The sequence below is a fragment of the Meriones unguiculatus genome, chromosome 15 (genome assembly GCF_030254825.1).
Source record: "Meriones unguiculatus strain TT.TT164.6M chromosome 15, Bangor_MerUng_6.1, whole genome shotgun sequence".
Classification (NCBI taxonomy): domain Eukaryota; kingdom Metazoa; phylum Chordata; class Mammalia; order Rodentia; family Muridae; genus Meriones; species Meriones unguiculatus.
In genome coordinates, this window is record NC_083362.1 from 10899215 (window position 1) to 10925434 (window position 26220).

General features: G+C 48.5%; 1 protein-coding gene and 1 long non-coding RNA gene across 26 annotated transcripts in view; one reads left to right on the forward strand and one right to left on the reverse strand.

Moving 5' to 3' along the window:
- Positions 1-26220, reverse strand: part of Dlgap1 (DLG associated protein 1) — a 784196-nt gene that overhangs the window by 31940 nt on the left and 726036 nt on the right. For 18 of the 24 annotated variants that reach the window (XM_060368160.1, XM_060368162.1, XM_060368161.1 and 15 more), the window contains 2 exons: positions 18609-18979; positions 12865-12956 (listed from right to left, as the gene is read on the reverse strand). In XM_060368160.1, coding sequence (XP_060224143.1) covers positions 12865-12956; positions 18609-18979 — 463 coding nt within the window. The remainder of the gene's footprint in view (positions 1-12864; positions 12957-18608; positions 18980-26220) is intronic. The other 6 variants (XM_060368165.1, XM_060368163.1, XM_060368167.1 and 3 more) reach the window with 1 other exon arrangement.
- The window catches only part of LOC110558487 (uncharacterized), a 28191-nt gene continuing 26795 nt past the window's right edge, over positions 24825-26220 (forward strand). Inside the window, exons 1-2 of one of the 2 annotated variants that reach the window (XR_009586409.1) lie at positions 24825-25103; positions 25254-25630. This is a non-coding gene — a long non-coding RNA (uncharacterized LOC110558487). The remainder of the gene's footprint in view (positions 25104-25253; positions 25631-26220) is intronic. The other variant, XR_002477015.2, reaches the window with a different exon arrangement.

A 26220-nucleotide genomic window follows, 5' to 3' on the forward strand; every position in this document is an offset into this window, starting at 1 on the left:
AGTGCGGAGCCGCACGTGGGTGAAGGGCTTGACCAAGTTGTGATTGTTCTAAACTGCTGATAGGAACACGGGAAAGGGTCACTCGGATTAGTCTCCGTGAAGGGGTTACCCTAAAGGCTGAGCCCGATCCCGACCGAGTCCCGGTCTGGAAGCGCTTCCTCCCCGCTGACCTGCAGGCGGTGTGTGGCGACCGCACTGCTGAATGGGCCCAGCCAGGGTGCAGACCTAGGATGCAGGCAGACAATGCCCTGTGTGTTCTGAAGCAGTCTGGCCTGGGGCCCTGGTGTGCCTGGGTTAACAAGTGGGTGTTTCTGATTAAAGGACTTTCTAGGCCGTTGCCACCATGTTTCTCTATGGAGCAGGTTACAAAGGAACACACAGGTTCTCGTGGGGGCGGTGGGGAGTGACAGCTAAGCATTGCCATCTTCAGTATGTGCGTGTGGAAGAGTTTCAACCCTGGGCCATCCGTGCTAGTCAGGTGCTCACCTACAGAACTGCGCTTTCATCCTGACATCTCTGTGTTTACCGTCTGGGTCTGCCTGGCATTCAGCTACTGGCATTCAAGCCACCTGGGCATTTTAAGAGAGACTAAGTCACTCCATGGCAGAGCCCCCAGCCCCTGGTCCCCGCCTGGCTTTATCCCTCTATTTACATAACAGGTGTCTTTCAGACCTAAATCTGGCCACGGAGTTGGAAATGTGGATCCTGGGCTGGTCTTCTTAGGAACCTTCAGCCTTCCCCCACCAAGCTCCTGTTCCAGGCTTATGTGGGATCTGAAATGTATTCCTCCTGTGCCACAGCCCCCTTGGCTATTTGTGGGCTGGTACCATTTCCGGTAAAGATACGACACAATTCATTATACAAAAGAAAAGACAAAAGAAAGGGGCGGTAGATTGGGGTCAAAACTCCTCTACAAATATCCTCTCTCTAGTCAGAGCTTCCAAGGGAAAACTCAGCACAGCAGAACTCAGCTGTGACGTATCGCTTACTCAGATAACCTCCCACCCCGACCCCAGCACCGCCCCGTGAGTGAATCAAACAAGAGTGTTCTATGTGGACTCTTGCTCTATGTAGACTGTGAAGCTCCTCATGGGATGCATTCACTGCTCACTTGAATTCCATGGACCTAACTCTTTCGCCCAGAGAGGCCCTTAAGCCAAAGAAAAAGGTGCGGGTTTCCAACATGAAGACAGGCTCCATGTTGACTAAGAGTGATACACTAGCAAAGGCAGAGGAAGGGGAGTAAGGACAGTGGGCAAGGGAGCACCCACCAGGTTTTGAGAGGACCTGTGCATGGCCGGTCTTCCTTTAGGATGAGCTGGGAAGCTGCGAATATCCCTGATGGCAGCCACTATGGGGAAATTTGTTTCTCTTTTGAAAGTTCCAGAAGAAATTGTTCTGCCTTAGTGACCAGAACTGGGCCCAGCCCTTGGCCCCTGACCCAAGGTAACTAACAGAGGAGTGAGATGTCTCACTAACAGTTAAGAAGAATTTATTTTTATTTCATGTCTGTGGATGTATTGGTTGTGCCTTGTGTATACTAACTGCCTACAGCCTCAGGAGGCCAGAAGAGGGAGTCAAATCCCCTGCAACTCTAGTTCCAGAGAGCTGCTAACCCCCGTGTGGGTGCTGGGAAACCAACCTAGGTCCTCTACAGGAGCATCGAGCGCTCTTAACTGCTGAGCTGTTACTTCAGCCCCAGTGACACATTTTGACACCGTTTTGTTGACATGAAAGTCATAGTTAGTTGTTCTCTTTCTGTTAAAAACAAAACAAAACATGCAAAATGGAAGAAAGAGGGAAGATAGGAGAGAAGGAAGGAAGGAAGAAAGAAAAGGGGAAGGAGAAAAGAAAAAAGAAGAGAAGGAGGACGGGTCAGGAGTGGTGCTCCAGAAAGGGCCATACCTTTGAGGCCACCTTGGGTTTGGGCTAAATCTCAGGCTTTTGAAATTTGAACCCGCTGAGGGTCACACCTTTAAAACTCGGGTGTACTGTTAGGAACTGCCTGATTAGGTTTCATCATTGGTAAGCAAAGGAAAGAGCCTAAGAACGGTGGGTACTGGCTAGTAGCTGTTCAATGAGACCGTGAGCAGTGGGATGAATCCAAAATTTCTGGGTGGGCAAAACAGGGGTACAGTGTTAGGCTTAAGAAGGCTCTCTCAGGCCCCTCATTTTTTACTTTCTGTTTTAATATCTCATTTAGATGAAATCACCAAAAGCTCAAATATTTACACTCTGAAGTCACCTGTGATCAAAGGGGGGATCTTTTATAGCAGCTGTCATTGTGGTCAAAGGAAACAGTGCGGTTTCTATAGAGCCTGTTACGCCCAGTTATGAGTCTGCTCTGAGCTCTTTTGTTTTGTTTGTTTTGTTCTGAAATATAGGGTCTTGGGAGCTTGTTAGGTGGCTCCCTGGGTGAGGGCGCCTGCCACCAAATCAGATGACCTAAGCTGAATCCCTGGGACCCATACAATGGAGAGGACCAACTGACGAAGCCTGTAAGCTTTCCCCTGACAGTCACACATGCACCTGCCCACTAAGCAAACGAATACACGGGCTCAGATGTAGCCTCAGGCTTGCTATGCAGCTCAGGCTGAACCTGAACTCCTGACCCTGATGGAAAAGGAGCCAATTTTGATAGAAAACTATCAAATGGGAATTCTGTTTGTTCACTGAAGCTTTTGTTCCTGCAGATGAAGAGTTGGCTCTCACTACAGATGAGCAGTGCTTTCTTCGACAACGTCTGTGTTTGCAGATCTGCCGGAGTGGCAGCCATCATTCGCAAGTGGATTTGTTTTTTGATAGAGCATCTAACGATGCAGTCCAAGCAGGTCTCAAGTTCATAACCCCCATGTGTGAGATTACAGTCAGATATGCAATTCTCAAGCACATTTTAATGCCAGCCTAGCTTTCTTGCTTATAGTCAGCATACTCTTGAGGTAGTTAGCACAGTGGGAAAGGGGTAGTAGGAGCAGAATCATGGCCTGAATCGGGAATGTGTTGGATACCTGATCCCTGGCTGAGGAACTGTTTTGGGAAGTGATGGAAACTCTGGGAAATAGAGCCTTGCTTGGGAGCTTGGTCACTGGGGGGGGGGGGGGAACACCACTATTCTTGTCTGCCATGAGCTGAAGGACCTCATCACATGTTCCCAGTACAGTGAGAGCCCTGCCCAAGGACATGGGACCAAGCAGCCATGAACTGATTCTCCTGAAACTGTAAGAAAAAGTAATCTTTGCTGTTTGAAGCTGGTCTCTGAGATTTTTTTGATCAAAGCAACACGGATAAGCAAGAAGACATAAGAAATGCAGAAAAATTTGTTCCAGAAGTGGGGTTACTGCTGTGACTAAAATATGACCATGTAGTTCTAAAGCCTTTGAAACTGGTTTGAAGGAAGAATTTGGCAGAGTATGGACCTGCAGCCCAGAGAATCCCCACAATTACCAGAAGAGTCAAACAGGCAATTCTGATAAAAATTCAGAAGACCAGAGTATTGACACAAATGTGGACAGTCAACATTATGTTGTGATGTTTCAGATGAGAATGAAGAGTCCATTGGGAAACCCACTAGAAGCTATTCATGTTAGCATCAGGCAAAGAACTAGTCTGTATCTTGTCTGTCCTAAGTCTTCGTGGCTCATGCTGTGATCCCAGTACTTCGGAAATAGGAAGACTGTCACAAGTTCAAGACTACTCACAAGTCACGAGTTCAGAACTAGAGAGTAAGATCCTGTTGAAAGAAAACTAAAAGTCTGTAGTTTCTGAAGAGCTTACTGTCATTAAAAAGGAGCTAGATGTTTTTGCATTGGGACAATAAGAAAGATGTCTTAGGGGACATCTCAGGAATTGATCAGACCATGGAAAGCTCAAGAGTAGAAAAACGTAGCCGCTTTTGAAGCTTTTCCCTTGACAAGAGGGTGCCTCCTTACATTCTGTTTGCACAGGGCTGCCACAGACATGATTTGTTAAGGAGTGATTTCACTGTGCACAGCCGCCAAGGCACTCCAAGTCCAGTGTAGCCATGCTCACTGAGAGAGGCCGTGTGGCCTGTGAGGTGGGGCCGCAGAGGTGGGGCTCCTTAAACCTGCCGGGGTGCTCATCACCTCAGCATGTTTCAGACATGGAGCTACAGGACTGAGTGTTTGTCCTGTTGGGGTTTGCTTTGACTTCATCCCTCTTGGCCACACTTTTCCTTAGGATGTTGTATGTTGGAGGCATGTAACCTGCTTCTTAAATTCTACAGGTTTTACTCCTACATATATACACATATACATATATGTGTAAATGGATGTACATATATATGTATATGTATGTGTGTGTGTGTGTGTGTGTGTGTGTGTGTGTGTGTGTACATACAGACAGTATAGTGATGCCCACTGAAATCTCAACATTCAGGAGACTGAGGCAAAAGTTTTGCTTTAAGTTCAAGATTAACTTGGTCTATAAAGCAGGCCAGCCAGGGTTACATAATGAGACTCTACTTCAAATGAATGGTTACAAGATAAATAAGTAAAATACATACTGTTTACTTCAATAAAATGTAATGAAACATGTAAATTTTACACAAAATCTTGCAAAAAGCCGAAAGGGAAAAACTAACTCCTAACTCAGTAATAGCATTATTCTGATACCAAGGACACAAAGACCTTGCCAAAAGCACACAAAACAAAACAAAATTTAAAAACCCAACAAACAAACAAGCAAGCAAGCAAACAACAACAAAACCAAAAGAACCTTCAGAACAATATCCCTCATGAATATAGATACAAAAATGCAACTAAACTTTAGTCAATCGAATTCAAAGCTATGTGGAAAAGATACGGGATGACAAAACTGGAATACACGGTCAAGTTAACATTAAAAAGAAAAAATCAGATGATGTGGTGCCACACACCTTTAATCCCAGCACTCAGTAGGCAGAAGCAAGAGGATCTCTGTGAGTTCAAGGCCAGTCTAGTGTATTTAGCGAGTTTCCAGGCAGCCAGGGCTACACAGTGACACCCGTTCCCTCCACAAACAGGTACATTTATTTATTTACTTATTTTATTGGAATATACTCGCTTTTATGCCCTGTGTGTATGTGGGTGCCTGCGCGTGTTAGGTGTACCTTGTTTGTGCCTGGTGCCCTCAAAGACCTGAAGAGGGTGTCACGTCTCCTGAAGCCACACGAGAAGCTGCCACGTGGGTGCTGGGGTCCTCTGCCAAAACGGCAAGTGCCCTTTACCACTGAGCTATCTCCCTCCCCGCCTCCAGTAAATACATGAACAAATCAGCGAATGTCAGCCACGTGAAAAAGAATAATCTCGCATCTTTACCTCGACTCACATTAAAAAAATGAGTCAAAGACTGAATTAAGATCTAAGGATATAATAGTATTGGAAGAATATATATATACCCAAATATTGACCTTGGGTTTGGTAATGATTTCTTTAAAAAAAAAAAAAAATCAATCAGGCAGTGGTGCATGCCTTCAACTCCAGCACTTGGGAGGCAAAGGCAGGTGAATCTCTGTGAGTTTGAGGCTAGCCTGGTCTACAGAGCAAGTTCAAGGACAGCCAAGGTTACACAGAGAAATCTAATTAATGAATTCATTTTATGAGTGTGAGTGTTCTGTCTGCATGTATGTCTGTGTACTGTATTTATGCCTGGTGTCCAGGGAGGCCAGAAAAGGGCATTGGATCCCCTGGTTGTGAGCTGCTATGTGGGTGCTAGGAATTAAACCGTTTTCTGGAAGAGCAGCCAGTACCCTTAATCTCAGAGCCACCTACCCAGCCCTTTGGTAATGATTTCTTAAGTGGGATACTAAAAATATAAGCAACAAACAAAGAGATAAGCTGGACTTTTTTCAAAATTAAAAACTCTATTGCCAGTGCTGGAGAGATGGCTCAGAGGTTAAGAGCACTTGCTGCTCTTCCAGAGAACCTGGGTTCAATTCCCAGCACCCACATGGCAGCTCATTACTGCCTCTAATTCCAGTTTCAAGGGGATCCAACACCTTCACACAGACATACATACAGGCAAAACATGAATGCACGTGAAATAAAAACAATTTCAAAACTAAATAAAACTCTATTGCCTCAAAACACCCTATACAGAGATTGGGAAGCCAGCTCATGGAGTATGGGAAAATGGTACATTTTAAATCTGATAAAGACCTGGTGTGTAAAATATGCAAAGAATTCTTAAAATATTGAATAACGAAAGAAGAAACAACTCGATTTATATAAAAAGGCAAGCGACTTGAATAGAGACTGTCCAAAGAGATTGGCCAATGGACACATGAAAAAAAAATAACTCATTATACATTAGAGAAATTAAAATCAAAGCTCTAATGAGTTAACACTGAACATCCACCAAGATGACGGAGGAGGAGGAGGAGGAGGAGGAGGAGGAGGAGGAGGAAGAGGAGGAGGAGGAGGAAGGGAAGAAGAAGGAGGAGGAGGAGGAGGGGAAGAAGAAGAAGAAGAAGAAGGAAGAGGAGGAGGAGGAGGCTTCTTTCTATTTTTCTCTTTTTTGAGTCAGTCTTTACCTTCTGGCTGTCTTTGAACTCACTGTGTAGAACAGAGTGGCCTTGAATTTAGAGGTCCTCTTACCGCTGTCTCTGGAATGCTGGGATCAAAGCTGTGTGACACCAAAACTAGCAAGTCCGTGCTTTACATTTTTTAAACGTTCATTTTGCATGTGTTTATGGACGTATGTGTGGAGGTGTGCATGTATTCCAGGATGTATGTGGACAGGTCAGAGGACCATTTATGGACCTTGGTTCTCTTTAGGGACCATATAGGTTCCAAGGATAAAACTCAGGTCTTCAGGCTCAGTAGCCTGTGCTGAGCTAATTGGCATGTGTTTTTAATAATAAAGAGGAAACTTAGGTTGTGATGTTCTTTTTTTTAAAAAAAATATTATTTTATGTGTATGGGGTTTTGCCTGCTTGTATGTCTGTGTATCACGTGTGTGCCTGATGTCTTCTGAGACCGGAAGAGGGTATCAGATCCCCTGGGACTATAGTTAGAGCACGTGGGAGCTGCCATATGGGTGCTGGGAATCAAACCCACGGCAATTGCCAGAACATTCACTGCTCTTGCCCCCTCCCCCTTTGTTAGTGTTAACTGAATTATTCAATAGTACACAATCCTTATTTTAAAAGACAATGTCAAGAGAAGAGACACAGGCACACAGACCCAGGCAGCTTTTGTTTTTCCAATTAACTCTGAAGCCTACCAGTTATAAACGTACCGTGTCACTATATCTTTGCCTCTGAGTAAATTTGCATAGCCCTTTCATCGTGAAGACAGTAATCACCTCCCCTTTTTGTGTTCGCTGCTGGGGTCAGAATCACCAGTGGGCTCATGTAACAAAGGGCAGTTTAAAGCCGCTGAGTTAATACAGTCGTTACTCGGGGAAAGGGGAGCCCCCTGGGAGCCTTGGGCTTTCTCACCTTAGTCCACAGAAAGGATTACTTTCCTGGAGTTGTTAATTATCAGCCTGAAAGCCTAGAAGACTTCACAGGGATTCCTGAGAGCAGTCAAAAGGAAGAGAGAGGATGGGGCAGAGGCAGCAGAGCTTGCACCCAGGTCTGCAGGAGTCGCTCTGGGTGTGTGTACACACGTACCCTGTGCTCTTGTCGGTCAGTGCCACTAGCTGGCCTGCAGCGTGGAGAGGGAGCTGGGGATCATAGCTGGTGATGAGTTAAGCTGAAGAGAACAGTCTCCTTGCAAAACAACCCAGGCCATTTAAGCAATGACCTTTGGAGAGCATTCCTCTGGGCATGGTCCCTACCCACGGTATTCTGAGGATGCGCCAGCTGCTCGACAGCTCTGTGCTGGCCCACGTCCACACCGCTTCCTGAAGCAGACCTCTCTGCCTCGCACATCCTGCTTCTATACCTATTGACTAAGAACTGATTTATTTTAATTCGGAGCTCTGAAGTCTCCCGCTCAGTAAACAATCAGCCAGGTGGGTGTTTTTTTTTTTTTTTCTTTTTTTTTCTTTTTTTAAAGGCTGTTTGTGTACCTAAACTGTGACCACTCAAAAGGTAGGGAGTCTCCTGAACGCCCACAAACTCCTTTCATTCTTTCTTCTGCCTCTATTTTCTTTGTTTTCTCAGTTTTTGTGGAGTTGCCCCTTCTTACCCTGTCAGCGTGTTTGGGGAAGGAAGCCCGGATTGTTGTTATCGGGGATTCAGTGTGAAAACAGCTGGCTCCTCATTAACACTGAATAATTGGGGGGTGGGGGTCGTCCCCAGTCCTCACGACGGAATCTCAACTGCCCAACGTTGCTTTGTAAGAAGGTATCTAAATGAACTGCCACCAGCAGAATCATAAAAAGGAATTATAAGAGACAGGAGATGAAAGCAGCTCCTTCAGAAACAGGCATTGAAATGCTTATTTACTTCACAGAAAAGCCAACTACAAAGTGACCGGTGGGAAGATATTCTAGAAGGCTAGGCACTGTAATGACTGTCAGCCCTTCCAGGGGATTAATTAGCTTGTCTATTCATTTAGTGGTTTTGGTTTTCTCTCTGTCGCTCTGGCTGTCCTGGAACTCACTCTGCAGTCCTCGAACTCAGAGATCTGCCTGCCTCTGCCTCCCAAATGCTGGGATTAAAGGCCTGTGCATCACCACTGCCTGGCCACACCCAGTATCTTTAATAATTTTTCAAAAAAGCGCTTTGAGGGCTCAGCAGTTGAGAGCTCATACTGCTCTCCCAGAGGAACCAGTTCCCAGCACCCCAGTCAGATGGTTCACAACTGCCTAGAACCCCAGCTCCGGAAGATCTGATGGCTCTGGTCTCTGTGGACACAAATCTCCAGACAGGTGCACACACATAATTAAAAATAAATCTTTTAAAAATTACTGTGTGTGTGTGTGTGTGTGTGTGTGTGTGTGTGTGTGAGAGAGAGAGAGAGAGAGAGAGAGAGAGAGAGAGAGAGAAAGAGAGTGCGTGTGTGGCTTGCTGAGGTCAGAGAAGATGGATCTCTCTCTTTCTCTACTTTTAGCCTGGTTTTAGGAACTGAACTCATCATCGGGTTTGTGTGGCAAAAGCCTTTTCCTATCAAGGCATGCCACTGCTCTACGACAGCCAGCCTTCTTACAGAGGGACAACACCAGGGTGTTGATTTAGGAAGACAGGTTGCTTGACTGTGCTTGCCTGTTCTTGAAGGGAAAAATCTAAGATCGAGGTGAACTTTTCTTTTTAAATTATTGTTTTAATTTATGTGTTGGTGTTCTGACTGCATGTATGTCTGTGTACCATGGACTTCCCTGGTGCCCATGAAAGGCAGAGGAGGGCATCAGATTCCCCTGGAACTGGAGTCACAGGGGGTTGTGAGCTGCTGTGTGGGTGCAGGGAATTGAACCTGGTTCCTCTGGAAGAATAGCCAGCGCTCTTCACCTCTGAGCCATCTCTCCAGCCCTTTCTCTTGTTTCTAAAGAGGTCTTTATCCTATTGCTTCCTTTGTTTGTTTGTGTTTGTTCTGTTTTTCAAGACAGGGTTCCTCTGTGTAGCCCTGGCTGTCCTGGGAGTAGCTTTGTAGACCACCCTGACCTCAAACTCATAGAAATCCACCCGCCTCTGTCCCTGAATGCTGGGGTTAAAGACATGCGTCAATACCATGCAGTTAATATTGGTTAAAAAAAAATGTCATTGCATTTATTTAGTGTTTGTGGGGGCCCATGCGCGTGTGACCCGTTGTCCAGACGTGGAAGTTGGAGGCGGCTGTCCTGCATCGTGTCAGCAGGCTAGGTGACACTGTGTGCGCTGGCCCATCTCGCCAGCCCTGCTTTCTTACGACTTTGGTCTCTACAGCTATTCTCTGTGGCCATTCCTATATACTAGCAGAGCGAGGAGAGCAGCCTCCTTGCAGGCGCCGCTCTGATAAACAGCACACCCAAGACAACCGCCAATGCTGACATTATCCAGCCTCTCGTTCACAGTTAATAGATCCAAGTTCCGGGGAACAGTCTGGAGTTCACATAGCAAAATTCTATAAAATGTAGATTTTTTTTCCCCCATGAAGTCCCTCTTCATTTAGATACATAGCACCCTCATCAAAATCCTCCACCACAATTATATTTGGTGCAGCTGGCACCTCCGTATTACCAGATGATGGTGTTCCTTAGGTCTTACTTGCTCTGTTCCTTTGCTTCCCACCTGTGGTAGGAGGGGTGGCCTTGCTGGAGGAGGTGTCACTGTGGGGGCGGATTTGAGGTCTCCTAGGCTCAAGCTACACCCGCTGAGACACACAGTCTCCCTCTGCTGCCTGCAGACCAAGATGGAGGGCTCTCAGCTCCTTCCCCAGCACCGAGATCTGGCCGCTGCCCATCGGGTCTTCTGAAACTGGAGGTATGGAGAATTGGGAGCTACCATGCAGGCACTAGCAACTGAACCTGGGTTCTCTGCAAGAGCAGCAAGTGCCCTTAACCACGGAGCCATCTTTTATCTGTTTTTTGGGTGGCTCAGGGTCTCACTACGTAACCTTGCTGGCTTAGAACTCCCTATGTGTAGACCAGGCTGGCCTCCAACTCACACAGATCCACCTGTCTCTCCCTCCTGAACGCTGGAATTAAAGGTGTGTAGCCTCATGATACAGGCTCCCCAAAACTTGTCTACACTGGCCTCGAGCTCACTGTGCAGGCCACCCACACCCTTAACTCGCCATCTACATGAATCAGACCTCCGGGTAGCTGGGATTACTCTTGGCTTGTGCCAGTTGGCCTAGCTTAACTTTAGGAGATGATTTCATAGAGCTGTCCAAGTCCATGGTGGTTTTCCCTCAACACCTTAAACGCTCCATTCCATCTCTTGTCTGGTACTCTTTGCACTTACTGGATCTGTAGTCTGATGTCTGACATTACTATGGGACAATTTCTTGGCGGTTATTGCCTCAAATGCCATTTCTGTCCTCTTTTCCCCGTCCCCTTCTCTGGTGTTTCACGCCTAAGTATACTTTGCTTTGTCCTTGTGTCACAGTAGTCAGATAGTCTAGTCTGTGTTTCCAGCCTGTCTGCCTCTTCCCTTCATTTGGATGCTTTCCCCCATTCTTTTCACACCATGTCTTTCACCATTACCTTGTCTTAACAAGTGGGCATGATGTACAGTATGAGGGGAACCACAGTCATGGGGCCCCGAGTCAGTCTTGAAAAGGTGTGTGGTGAAGAGGCTTGTTCCAATAGCCAGTGTTGTCTTACCCTCTTGGTGCCCTGTCCCCTGGACTGTGGCTTCATGGGAATTCCTCAAGTTATTTCTCTCTCTTATTTGGGATAAGATGGGTAAGGGGGTGAGGTGGGGTGGGGTGGGGGCTGGGCTATCCTTTCCCCCATGCAAGAAGCTGAGGGGGGCAGAGACTCTCCCTTTCCCAGAAGGATGGAGCTCCAGCACAGAGAAGCCACAAGACATGGTTTCTGCTGAATGCAGGCTAGTTTCAAAATGGTTCCCTTCCCTTTCCTCTTCCTGCTGCCAACTCTGTCCCTCAGTGCTCAGTGTGCAGACCCAGGAGACTTCCTGGAGGTAAAATTTACAAAGAAATGGTGGCATCCTAAGTTCCGCCTGGACAGTTTTCTCTGAGGTGCCTGGAATTTGGTGACAGTTCCGGTTTTCCCCTCCCCAGAACTGGTTTCTGCTTGTGGGCTTGCCTTCCCTCCCATAGTTGTGATTGTCTGTGTCTGGTTTTTGTCTTCCGTTTCTCTAATTTGGACTGTGTGCGTGTGTATGTAGGTGGAGCAGGGGTCCGGTCACATTTTTCCACATGACTTTGCTCCTTTAGTAGATTTAGGACAAGCTTTTTTGGCTTGTTCAGATTTTTATTTATTAGAAGGGCACAGTGGTGACTTCCCAGCTCTTGAAATTCAGGGAATCCTGGGAAACTGACTGTTAGAAGCACACAAGTATGAAGGGTTATGGTCAAGGCCCCTCAGCTCAGGCTTGGGGTTGGATACAAGCAGTGGGGGAAGGGCATATGGCTATACTCCCAGAGCTGTAGTTTCAGGCAATAGTGAGCCAAAGGTTGTAGGTTCTGGGAACTCAAACTGGTCCTGCATGTTGTTCAGTCTCAGCTCTGTGGCAACAGGACAGATGAGGCCATAGCATCACAGAATCTCATTTAAAAATTATAACATACTGACATCCAGCAATGGAACTCTGTGATATTATGAAATTCTAAATTTCCCACTTCCAAACACTAAGATTATACACTATTTGCTTTAAACATCAGTGTAAAGAAGGACCCCATGTACTAAAAACAAGCAAACAAACAAAAACCTTTTTTACATTTATTTATTGTGCATGCACGTATGTGTGTGTGTGTGTGTGTGTGTGTGTGTGAGAGTGCACCTGTACTCCCAAGCACCCAGACACATACAATTTAAAAAAAAAAAAACAAAAAAACAAACAAAAAAAAAAACAACAGAGTGGCTGGGAATGGTGCATAGCTTTAGGCCCAGCACTCAGGAGGCAGCGGCAAGCTGGTCTTTGTGAGTTTGAGGCCAGCTTCGTTTACAGCCCAGGTCAGCCAGAGCTACAGAGTGCAACTCTGTCTTCACAACAGCAGCAAAACGACACTACTAATAAAAGCAGCATAAAAAAAACGGCTGGAAAGTTTTGTGGAGAGGGCCCTTGGGCAGTTCCACACTTCCAATCAGTGTTTGTGTGAAAGCACACGCTTCAGCTACTGCTGCAACCAGAGCTCAAACTCGTGTGCTGTCCAGGATGCCAGCCTGGACACCGAGTGCTGACTGGCACTTTCTAAGCACCCCCAACCTCAGTGCAAGGATCGGAGAGAGCTGCAGGCTCATCACGGGGAGGGAGCCCACGGAGCCGCCCCTCCCCCCCAGCATCCAGCGGAAGCGCAGACGCCATGGACTCACCACTTCTCCTCTTCCACCTGCACGCCCACCGACTGGAACTTGCTGCTCGCCTTGTTCTCCACTGTTTTCTCAGGCTCTTCGGCATCGTCCACCTGAAGAAACCACCAAGCAAACAGAGTTGGTCCTCTTCCACGCCTCACACGAGAAGCAGACGTGCTTTCACCTCGGGCCTCTGGGAGGTGACAGGACCGACCGGTCTGCGAGTTCTAACCCCCCTGGTCCATGTTTGTGTACTTGGCAGCAGCAGTTACTGCAGTGTTCGCATGCTCTCTGATTCTACTAACCTTTTCTGAGAACATGTTCTTTTTGTGTGTGTGTGTACGTGTGTGCACCAGAGTGTGTGTATGTGTACCAAGTATGTGCAAATGCCTGAGGAGGCCTAAGAGGGTAACTGGTCCCCTGAAGCTGTTGTCACAGGCAGTTGTGAGCCACCGGTCGGTGCTAGAACTGGACCCACCCGAGTCCGCTGCAAGAGCAGCAGGCGCTCTTCACCACTGAGCCATCTTGCCAGCCCCGACTCTGCTGCGCTTTTACAAAATACAGTTCTTATCTACTTCCAAAGCCGGAAGCATGCTGTGTGTTCCAGACACATGAATATCGAGGGGTAACTGTGTATAATTTCTTGTGAGCACTCTATTAGGAGGGAGTGTCACAGACAAGCGTGTTCCTGGAGGTTCTAAATTACCAGGGAAAACACCGAAAGGGCAATGGAGATGTAGCTCTCCGTTGGCGGGTTGCTTGCCTAGCAGGCGTGAAGCCCTGGACCCGTTCCTCAGCACCACATGAACCCAGTGTGGCAGTGCACGCCTGTAACCCAGACCCGTGATCCCAGGATTTGGGATTTGGAGGTGGGAGGACCAGGAGTCTAATTTTACACAGCAAGTTGGAAGGCATTTGAGGCTACACGACACCTTGTTTCACACCACACCCAACACACGAACACACGCTACCGGAACAAAGATGGGCCGGACTGGGCAGCGGAGCGCACACCTCTGAACCCAGCACTCAGGAGTAGAGGCGGGCAGGTCTCTGTGGGTTTGAGGCCAGCCTGGTCTACAGACTGAGTTCCAGAGCAGGCAGGGGCACACACAGAGAAGCCAACTCTGTCTTAAAAAAAGGAAGAAAGAAAAAGAAAAAAGAGAAAAGGAGGGCTGTCGAGGTGGCCCAACAGGTAAAAGCACCTGCGACCTGACCACTGGAGTTCAATCCCCAGGACCCGTGTGCTGGAAAGGGAGAACCAGCTCTCGCAGTCTGTCATCTGACTTGCGCGAGCAGGCCACGGCCGAAGGAAGCCTGCCACACACATGCACACAATAAACAAATAAGCGGTCCTGAGAATGTAGGAAAATGCAGCAAAGCAAAAAATCTAAAGCGGCTTCGTGTGGTGGCACACACCTTTGATCCCAGCACTCAGGGAAGCAGAGGCAGACGGACTGCTGTGAGTTCAAGCCCAGCCTGCTCTACAGAGTGAGTCCAGGATAGCCAAGGCAACAAAGAAAAACTCTGTCTCGAAAAACCAACAACAACAACAAACCCAAGCAAACAAACAAACAAACAAATCAAAGCAAAGTATAGAATACTGTAAGGTGCGTGCCAACAACAGAGCAAAAAAAAAAAGAGAGAGAGAAATAAGTAAAACATATTTGCTAGAATATTCATAAAATATTGAGTATATTGATTCCTCCCCCCCCCAAAAAATAACTGATTGGCTGTTGATCATCACTGGTGAGGAGTCTTGTTGTTATATATATTATTTAAATAAGTTTTGGGGACTAGAGAAAGGGTCCTGAGGTTAGGAGCACTTTCTCTTGCAGAGCATCCGCATGCTCACAACGGCCCGTCACTCCAGTTCCAAATGCCCTCCTTTTTACCTCTGCAGGCTCCTACACGCACACGGTACCCAGACACGCGCTCAGGCACAGCCACACGCACACACACACACACACACACACACACATCAAGGAAACAAAATCTAAGCAGTGTTTTGAGTTTGGGGTGATAAAGACGCGTCACCTAGCCAAAACAACACGAACGAAGAAGTCTGAAAAAGGAACGGACTGAAAACCGAGGAAATAAAAGCACGCCACCATTCCAGGGCATTCATTCAGTGTCACATAGAAAGGCAGGCGTTGTAACCACCGCGGTGAGGTGTGTGTTTTACCACGGTGACGTGCAGGGTGGAGCGGCAGGGAGCACCTTCACGTAACTGTGCGCCACCACAAATGGCCACCGCAGAAATGCCCGGCATCCCAAACAGAGACCTGTGTCCACCAGACAGCCGCCCTCACAGGAACGTGGATTGTGTGTGTCTGTGGTGTGGGTCAGGGCCTGCCACGGTGCTCGCCTGGCCCTGGGAGGACAGCTTGGAGGAGCTGGTTGTCTCCTTCTGCCCTGGGTGCTGGACTCAGACTCAGCAGATCAGGCCTAGATTGGGAGCCTTCGCCCCCCTGCCCCCAGATAGCCTTCTCCCAGGCCCAGAAGTTAGAGGTCTGAAGAAGCCATTCTTGGGTGAGCAAGACTCCTGCAAGTTCTTTTCTGACCTGTACGTCTGTCCTCGGCACACATATTCTTCCCACTCCTCTCGTCCACGCACGAAAAACGAAAAATGAAAAATCTCCATTCTCTCCTAGTGCTGGTAATGTAATCTCACCGTTTGCTGCATAAGCACAGGAGGATCTGACCCTTTGGTTGTGGGAGGGAACAGGGGGAGGTGGTCAGGGGCTCACACTCAGTCTGGATTCCTCTGTGGTCATCTACTCCCAGGCTTCAGTGTGGCCCGCCCTTTGGGAGACCTGACCACTCGCATCTGGGGGCTACCGGGGGGCATCTGACTTCTCCGTCCTGGCTTTCGGATGTGCCAAGAGTGGGTTCAGTGTGGCCAGGACTCACTGCCGTGTCAAGAAATGACCTTCCAACAGGCACCGGCCGAAGGCACCACAGACACGGAGGCATCTTCTCTGACAAGAGGAAATTTGCATGAGGTCACCCCATGGGTGTTCAAGTGGCCCATTGGGGAACGGTACCTACCGCCAAGCCTGATGACCTGACTTTCATACCCAGGACCCGCAAGGTTGAAGGAGAGAATCAAGTGATGAGAGTTGCCCTCTGACCTCCATGTGTGTGTGTGTGTGTGTGTGTGCTGTTGCAAGTGTGCATATGTGTGGAGTGTGTGTGTATATTCACACACACACAATTTAAAAAAACCAAAGCAAGATGCCAAGGCAGGTCGATACCCAGGGGAAGTCTCCCCTTCTCTGAGAGGGGCACAAGGGGAAAAGAGGAAAGGGAAGAGGGAGGGACTGAGAGGAGAGGAGGGAGTGGAACTTCCTTCCGGAATGTAAAGTAAATAAATTAATTAACTAATGAAAAAAACCAAAACAAACAAACAAAAGCAAAGCAGATTAGCTAGGTGTTATTTTAGGAAACTTCTAACATAATAAACGATGTCCCTTAGGTGTCCCGATGTAGAACAGGCTCTGGAGAAAGGAAGGAGGGCAGCCATCTGAGAAGAGCTGGCCACTGTAGTTTCAAGAAACGCATGATTAAAGAAAGAGCCAACAATGACCCCGAGACTGATCACACTCCTTCCTCGTGATGCTGGGGTCCGTCCTTGCTTTCCCCAAAGCCGTCCCTTTGCCCTTGGCCGCCCACGTCTGTGAACCGTGAGTCACAGTGTGTTGCCACGTGATACTTCAATCGGATCGGGCATAAGGCCACCTGATGACTGTAGCTCCTTTACAGACTTTTGTATCGTGTGTGTGTGTGTGTGTGTGTGTGTATGTGTGTGTGAAGGTGAGTATTGTGTGTTTGAGTGTGTGTGTGTGAAGGTGAGTATTGTTGAGTGCGAGTGAGTAGGAGTATTGTGTGTGTGTGTATGTGTATGAGTGTGTGTGTATGAAGGTGAGTATTGTTGAGTATGAGTGAGTGTGGGTATGAGTGTGTCTGTGAGTGTGGGCATGTGTGTGGAGGTGACATGACCTGTTTTAGGTGTGTGGGGGGGTCTCCTTCTACCTCCTGGATTTGTAGCTTGATCGCACATTGCCAGCCTTGGCAGAAAGTGCTTCTTCCCACTGAGCTACCTTCGTACTCTTTGACATGGAAGACACCAAGAAAACAGTGCCTTCCAGTCACAGCACACACCGAACTCCCTAGCAGCATGCACAGGCCTGCATGTGTCTGGGGCAGATGGCAGCAGTGCTGAGGGGAGACGTGGGCCCAAGCCCCCACCCTAACCTAGAAGCCATTTCCAGTGCACACTGCCTGCAAAGGAGAAATCTGTTTTCCAATGGAGTCTCTCTGGTTGTACAAGCCACACTCAATGGCAGGCCCTGCCAGCCCCCTGCCTGAGTGTTTTTTTTTTTTTTCTTACCTTACAGATCTTTTACCTATACATTATATCTTCTGATTTTGTGTTTTGTATGAGAGCTCGGTATGTGCAAATGCATGTCTGCCTCTGTGTGTGTTTCTTCTTAAATATAATTTATTTAATTTTATTTTATGTGCATTAGTGTGAAGGTGTCAGATCCCTTGGGACTGGCGTTACAGACAGTTGTGAGCTGCCATGTGGGTGCTGGGAATTGAACCTGGGTCCTTTGAAAGAGCAAGCAGTGCTCTTAACCACTGAGCCATCTCTCCAGCCCCTCTGTGTGTTTCCTAGGCTTTTTCTTTAGCTCTTTTTTTTCCCCTTATTGTTTGTTTTGTCCTATTCTGCTCTGTTTGCTTCTACTTTATTTATTTTATTTTTATGTGCCTGTCTATTTCTAATGAGAGAGAAAGAGAGAGTGAGCGTGTGTGTGTGAGCGTGTGTGTGTGTGTGTGTGTGTGTGTGTGTGTGTGTATGGATTTGGGTGGGGAGGTGGGAAGGTATCTGGGAGAAGCTGGACAGTGGGAAACCATGATTAGAATTCAGCCTATGAAAAAACATTTTTTAATAAAAAATGAGTTATTAATTTTATTATATGTGTATGAGAGCCGGCCAGCCTGTATGCGTGTGTGCCACGTGAGTGACTGGGAAGGCCAGAAGAGAGCACTGGATCCTCGTGAACTGGAGTTATAGATGGTTGTGAGTTACCAGCGGGGGTGTGGAGAACAAACGCAGGTCCTCTGCAAGTGTGCTTAGCCACGATACAGCTCCTGGACTCTTTGAGACTCAACCTACCCCTGAGAGACTTGAGTGCATTTTGGGTTAGCATGCAAAGGAATCGCAGCTGCAATTGTTTGTTTTATTTATTTATTTTTTTTAGTATGTTGATTTGTTTTAAGAAAGGCATCTGCAGCTGAAACTGTCCTAAGATAGCCTCAAACTTGCAACCCTCCTTTGTGTATTTGTGTGTGTGTGTGTGTGTGTGTGTTGAGACAGAATAACAGGCTGGCTTTGAACTCACCAAGTTTTGCCTGCTTCTGTCTCCTGGTGCTGGGCTTAAAAGTCTGTGTCACCACGACTGGTGACACCACAATTTGCAACCCTGCTCCTTCGGGTTCCTGAGAGCAGTGATTACAGGCATGCAACCGCCCCCTGTCCCACACCTTCCCTTTAGCCACTAAGAGCTTCAGATAAAGCATCTCTGTGATTCTGGTCACATGGAGCAAGGTAAAGAAAAGAGTCAGCACCAATAACGTGAAAATCTCATCCTACACACGGCTCTCTGATTCCCCGAGGCAAAGTGGCGACCTGGGGAAGAAACAGGGAGAGGTGTTTCTTCCCAGCGTCGGGGTGGTATTTCAAGGGCACGGGGAGCGGTTACCTGGATCCCGATAGAGAGGCATCGGTTCTTCTTGAAGTCTTTCTTCCTGTCCTCGGTGGTGACTGTGGCTATGGTGGTGGTGGTGGTGACAGCCGCGGCATTATTGCCCATGTGCTGACTCGCGGGGCCGTGGATCTGGGCGTTGGCCGCCTCGATGGCGGCCGTGAGGGCCTTCATACTGTCCAGACTTTCGGTGGAGTTGCTGAGGCCAGACTGGCTGATCATGTCTCCGCGCTGGCCCTGTCCGTCCATGTATGCGTCCTGCGCAGACTCAGTGCTACTCTGGGCTGTGATAGAAATGAAAGGTTTCGTGGTGGTTCTGGGTGGGACTGGAGGTGGCGTCTTCTTATATGTGGTAATGCAAGACGACACTGGAAGACAGCGAGAACAAAGACGCTGTGATTTCCGCACGGGGGCTTTTTAAGCTTCTGATAGTGTCAGTGACAGCCGCTGGGAGCCGGGGCCCACGGAACACTCAACCTCACACATGGAACGCGGAGTCCATGAGTGAGGTCGGGGTTGGGGGGAGGGGTCACAGCTGTACCACTTACGGGGTCACGCGCCCACAAAAGCGAGCAGGAGAGACTGGAAGTCACCCACCTCCGAAATGGAGGCTCTAAAGCATCATGACCAACGGGATTGGTCAGCTGCAGAAACTGTCTCAGGAAGCAAGGGAGAAGGCGAGAGGAGGCCCTGCCTTCCGGGGTGGGGGTCGGGGCGCAGTAAATACAGCCAGTGCCAAACGACGAATTTGGTGGCTGACAGTGAAAAGAGAGGTTTGGAGCATGTGCACTCTGATCCTAGTACTCATGACACGCTTGGGCCAGGACAGCCCCCCTAGCTTTCCCGGATTATTCACGTCCATGCTAGGCTCCTCCCCGCCTCTCTGGACCTCCCTTTCATCCACTGTGCCTTCTATGTTTTCCTACCCACCTGCCTTCCGTCCCTGGCCCTCCCACCCTTGTTTTCCTTTTAGTGTAGGTGCTCACTGTATCCAGTTTTGTTCAGAAGCTTTGCCGGGTGTAACTGCTCGCTGAAAGGATGACCCCACCCCCTCCACACACACGCACACATCCACACATACAAACTATACGCTCGTTTACAGGTCATCTCGGAGCCTTTGTCTGGTCCCTATCATGCCTTCCGTTGGGGCGCCCTCACCAAGCCAAGAGTCTAAATGTGGTCACCCGAGGTCGACATTTGTCTGGGTTCTCTCGGAGGCTCCGGCCCCTCTCCAACCGTCCGGCCACAGTTCTGAGCATCCTGGAGAGCAGAGCCTGCCTCTCAGCTCAGGAGCGCCATTCAGAAAAAGGGAGATAAAGAACCATTTCCAAGCAGGACCTTCGGCCGGTGAAGCACTGGCCCTGTGCAGGCTCTGATCTCTGTTCCCACCACTTCTCCATCCTCTTCCTGCCCCACGTGTGCATGCGCATACACACGGCTGGCACCTCCGTGGTTACAGCAAGCCCACACAGCTCCTCCGTATCGCCTTGGGTCCTACCTGCCTCTTGGACCGCCTCACTCTGTAAACTACTCACTTCTGTATTGACCAGGCTTCTCTAAGGCCACTAAAAAAGTCGTATGATGACTCCTAAAAAAGAGGGTCCTGCCTCTCCTGCGGCCCTGCTCTCCACTGCTCTGTGATTTGGGATGATTTCCTTAACCATGAACAAAAGAGTAACAGCAACGCTGGCATTGTTCTTCCTACGGATTGTCTGAGAACCAAAGGAAGGAATCCCGCACTGTCGTGTCACACCACCGCTCTGGCAGGAGGGCAGTGTGAGCACACGCTATAAAGAGGTCACCAAGTTATGTAGTCCAGTGATCAGCAAATACTACCTATGCAACCTTCCACACGTGCTTCTCGCCGGATCCCCTTAAAACCTCAACAGTGAGTAATAAGCAATTCCATTCAACTTCCGTTATTCGTTTCCATTTTGTTTTGTTTTACTACTGCTTCTGAGAAATAAGTCCACTAGCAGAAGATTCCACTGGAAGAAGTCCCTTGTGCCTTCAGGGTCAGGGGGAGCACCTACTCAGACTCAGGCTCAGGCTCAATCCACTGGCTCGAAGCCTCCCACTAGGTCATGGAGGGGAATACTAATTCAGAACCCAGCTGCTCTGGCAAGAAGTCACATCCAAAGACCTGGGTCTGTGTGATCTGGGTGGAACACAGACATGCCTTTAATCCAGGAGACAGAGACCTGCAGATCTGAGTTCGAGGTCAGCCTGGTACAGAGCAAGTTTCAGGTAAAGAAAAGCTTAGGTCCAGGTATGGTGGTACATGTTTTTATTCCCAAACTATGGAGATAAAGATAGTTTGTAGAAGGAAGCACCCATGTTTGAAAGTGATGTCTAATTGAGTGGCAGAAACAGTGACAAATCAAAGGAAGATTTGACAGAATAGGATATGCCTAACTATCAGGAGAAGAGAAAGGAAAGAGAAGCTACTTAAGGGTCAATGCAGAGAGAGAGAGAGAGAGAGAGAGAGAGAGAGAGAGAGAGAGAGAAAGAGAGAGGGAGGGAGAGAGAGAGAAGAGGAGACAGTTTTTACCGGGACAGTAATAGAGAGACAGGTTGCAGAGAAAGAGAGAGAGAGAACTCAAGTGAAGACAATGAGCCAAAGAATGAGAAGGAGCCAGAAGATTAGAGCAGACTGCTTGAGTTAGTTTGAGGCCAAGCAGAGCAATTCAGAGGCAGAGAGAAAGGCCAGATTGAATAAGTCATCTGGGAGAGGAGTTTGAGCCAGAACAGTTGAGTTGGACCAGCCAGCCCAGAGCTCGGAGAGAACTAGAAAGGGTGAGCTTATTAAAGCAGTAAGTCTCAGAGGCTGAAAACATGCTAGGTCTAGGTTAGATTGTACAGAGGCTGGAGGCTTCCAGGACTAGGCCTAGGTTAGCAGAAGGAGACAGTAAGCCTCCGAGACAGCAACTGAAACAGGCGAATAAAAGTTCCTTTTACATGTAAACCTGGAGGGGACTGATGAGCTGTCCCAGTCTAGGTGTTTGATGGACTTGTAACCTTGCTGCCTTCTGCCTCTCGGAGGTAAACGTGGCAGCTGAGTTTGTGATGCCACTGTCTCCGTCATCCACCTCGAACCCAGAGAGTCAGTCATCTTGACGCCAGAGAGGTTCAAGAAGGGAGAGGACCTTAATTAGAATAGCCACTTCCGTGTGACCCCAATGACGTCAGATCGGACATGACTTCTAAGACAGGTCTTCACAATGTGAAATCATTATTTCACTCAAAAATCTCAGGACATTCAGTCCATTTACTTTACAAAGAAACTAAACGGCACACCCCAGCACACAGGGTCTGCTCTTCTAGGTTAATAATTTGCTGCTTTCTCTGAGCTCCTCCTGCTTTCTCCTTGTATGCCAATAATCAAACTGGCTGTCTGTATGCCTAGATGGGTTTGATTTCAGAAACTAATAAAGTGTTCTCTAAATAACAAAAAAACATAAATCCGTGCAGAGGGAAAAAGCATTTCATTTTCTACAATATACGGAAAAAGGCTTGCCATGGTTAAAGCCCAGTATTTCCAGTGCAGTAGCCATGCCTGCCTCTTGCAAGGAACACACACTTGCCAGGCCAGCTGCAACTTTTCTCGTGGGCTACACTGGGGGCATGCTGCCGCAGCTCCTACACTTGCAGGTGATCAGAATTTGAGATTGTCCTACTTCAAGGAAGAGGGTCCGGAGCATTGCTGGGGCTTGCTGGCTTCCCACCTACTTCATGTTCAGGGAGAGACCTTGTCTCAAGGGAATCAAGTGGAAAGTTATGGAGCAGGACAGCCATTGTCCTCCTCCGGCCTCTGTGTGTTCGGGTACTTTGTACCTGCAGACACATTTGTGCATACAACAGAGAGAGAGCAAGAAAGACAGACAGAGAGTCAAATCAAGACTTTACACACAGCAAGTTCCTATCATTTTAGCCAACCTTTTAACACTGTTTCTTTCTTTTGCAGCATCTCTCTCATGTGCTCAGAATGGCCTTGGTCTTTCTAGGCAGCTGGCCTTGAACTCTTGATCCTTCTGCTCCAGTGTGCTGCTAGCCCTGGTGTGGACTGCCATAAAACTCACCAATCTACCTAGCCAGGGTCAGTCATTCAAAACCAGACGTGATAACACATACTCTCAGCATTAGCAAGGTGGAGGCAGGAGGATCATAGCCCAGAATTTGCCTAAACAGTGAGTCTGAACCAGGTTGAGCTGTGTGGAACGCTGTCTCAAAATAAGCAAAATGAACAAACAAGCAAAAGCCCCAAACCGAAACAAATAAAAAGGCCCACCAAGGTCAGCTGCACAGTAGTCAATGAGCCCTTTCATACGTAAACACGTTGTCTTATGGGAGTTTTATTGCTGGTGCTGCTGTGGTGTTAGATCTTTGAACCCAGGGCCATGAGCTTGCTAACCCGGTGTTTTGCCGCTGAGCCCCAGCCTGCTTCTGCCCTGAAGCTGTCATTAAGCGTGCCCTGACCTGTTCAGCCTAAAACCACACGGGAAGGAGAGAACCGGGTCTTGCGAGTTGTCCTCTGGTCTTCACATGCGCACCACGGAGTGCACGCGAGATCACACGTGTGCATGCAAGACAAACGGATGAAAGAAACTGAAGAGAGCAGCAGCTAACACGGTCTGTGAAGAGGCCCAACCGTAGAGACAGCAGCTGCCAAGCCTTACAGCTGCATTTAATCCCCAGGACCCACATGGTAGAAGGTGAAATCGGCCTCCCAGAAGTTGTCAGTCGAACCATGGCATGCATGTGGCCATACACGTACACACACATATATGCAAAATACATAAATAAACACATGCAATATTAATTGAAAGCAGAACAGCAACAGTCAGGCTTGGTTAAGCCCAGAACAACAACAACAAAAAAAAAATCTACAAACTGTAATCATGGGTTGTTCATACATGAAGCGTAAGGACCTCATTCGGTAGTGAGGGCTCAGTTCCTAGGAGTGTGCAAGCACACATCACTCTATTTTCTTTCTTTTTAAAGATTTATTTGATTTTATGTGTATGATTTTTGTCTCTGTGTATGCCCGCACGCCACACGCATGCCCGGTGCCTGAGAAGATCGGAAAAGCACACCAGATTTCCCTCATCTGGAGGTAGGAAGGTCGTAGCCCACCATGTGGGTGCTGGGAAGCCAGCTTAGGTTCTCTGCAAGTACTCTAAACTGCTGACCCGTCTCTCCATCTCTGTGAGTTTGAGGACAGCCTGGTCTACAGGCCAAGTTCCAGGATAGCCAGGGCCACACAGAGAAACCCTGTCTCAAACAACAACAAGCTATAGGCTCACCATGATGCCTTGGTTGGAGTAGAAAACTCAAGTAAGGCTTCAGCCCCCCAAGAAACCAGGGCTACAAAGTTCATGCATCTCTTGGGAGCCATTTCAAACTTAGACAATCATTAAACCACTAAGGAGCTCCTGCAAGGTGCAGAAGTGTGGACAAATCTCTCTCAGTACTGGGGTGTGTCAGAGAAGGGGTTTTGTGGTAGTGTCCTGGGGATGAATAGAAATATTTTGAGTTTAAAAAGGGGGGGGGAGGCCAGGAGTGGTAGCCAATTCCTTTTATCCAGCACTCAGAAGGCAGAGGAAGGTGGATCTCTGTGAGCTGGAGGCCAGGCTGTTCTATGTAACAAGTTCCAGGACAGCCAGGGCTACCCAGAAACCCTAGTGTCTCAAAAAGGTCTACCTTCAATCCTCAGATAGACAGACAGACATACAGATAGATAGATGATAAATGAAAACTTAAAAAAATAAAAAAAAGACAAATTACCCACGCATACATAAATTTTAAAAAATTAACAAAACATTACAGAAGCTCTGCCCGAGGGAGTCCACATGGAAAAGTTACTGCCCTGTTTCAAAAATATTTACAGCCTCCGCGTTTCCAGGCCACCTAGAGAGATCGCGGTGGCTTGTGGTGAGAGCCAGGAACGCTGGCTAGCCAGCCCAGCTCTCCGAGGTACACAGCGCTGCACAGTACTCTCTCCCTGTTAGCTCTGGCGCTCGGGAGGCAGCCGTGCGAGAATGACATCCACTCACGGCATCTTCCTCGGAAAACACTTCCCTGTCACTGAAGGAAAAAAAAAAAAAGGAGAAAGAGGAGGCTTTGAGCGCGCCGGGAGGGAGTGGCTGGCAATAACTCTTGCCGTCATCTGCACCCGCGCCAGTTGGTGCTTACGGGGATCCCAGACACTTCCTAATGCCAGACAAATGCCCCAAGCCTCGGCATGTCTGGCTCGGAGATCTATTCAACTGATAGGCCCCGCCTGTTGGAGGGAGAGCCCCAGCACCCGGGCTAATCAAACAAAACATTGTTCTCAGAAGGCAGGAAGAAAGGAGAGGCTTGTCTCTGGCAGGAAGAAAGGACAGGCTTGGGGTTTATCTGATATATTATATATGTCATATATATGTATGGTCCCCAACTAAAAGTTTGCTACAGAACTTGGGCTTCCAGAGGCGAGGCTGTTCTGCACAGAGGGTGCGCTGTATAAACGTTCCGGGAGGGGAGGAATCAGAACAGTTAAGAGCCATTACTAAAAAGAGAAAGGGGTGGGGGTGGGGTGGGGGTGGGGGGCGGCAGACACTTGATGCCTGGAAATGATGTAAGACGCAGCCACTCCTCCGTTAGACCTGCAACCAAAACGATGCGGCGCTGCTCTCCAAAACGCCAGCACCGGCGCTGGGCAAAGCTTGAGACCCACCAGGCCTGAGGAGAGCCCTCGTCAGCCACATTTCCCCCCGTGCACTCCCGGGAACCTGGCAACAGGTAACGTGGCAACCTCTGCCTGCTCAAACGGCCAGTGGGGTAATGTCAGGGAGCGAACGCATTGTTTTCTTGCCAGCTGCATCTCTCCTGCCGCCCCCGCACCCAGCCTCCTCCCTCCCAACTCCAAAGTCTGGGAAAACAAAGTTAAGCGCTGCGGCTGCCCTGCTCGTGGGCATCCCCTGGTGGCCAAGATCGGGACAACGCGTACGTGCTCGGGTCTCGGGCCGCAATTCCTGCTGGTAAGTGGCGTTGTGGAAGGGGGTGGCGGGGGGTGGCCCTGAGGACTCGTCTACCGTAACGAGCTGGAATCCATCCAGAATGCCTTCGTTTCCGTTGTTGCTGTTCTCGAGATGGGGTGTCTCTGGTGTTGTCCTGCCTGCCCTGGTACTCGCCCTGTAGAGCAGTCTGGCCTCGAACTCACGGATCTATCCCCGCTGCCTCCCAAGTGCTGGGGTCAAAGGTGTGCGCCATCACACCCAGCTCCAGAACATCATTTTTATTTAAGCACATAAGCAAATTTTCCACTTCTATGCTGGAACTGGAATCAGGGAGGGCAAACCCTGGGCGTGGGTGTCTGAGTAAGCCTGGCAGGTGGCTCGGGCTTGTGATTGCTTCTTCCAGAGGCTGCTGTGGGGAAATGAGGGTTCGAGAACAGCCTGGCTCCTTTGTCAGACTTTTTATCTTGAAGAAGCATCAACAAAACGGGATTTCTGCTGGGCTTACCCCCCCACCCCCCGCCCCCAGTCTGTCTTGACGCGGACTTTGCATACAAACACCTCTGGGCCGGCAGCCTTCCTAATCAGCCCTGCTGGGTTCCTACTGCTAGGAT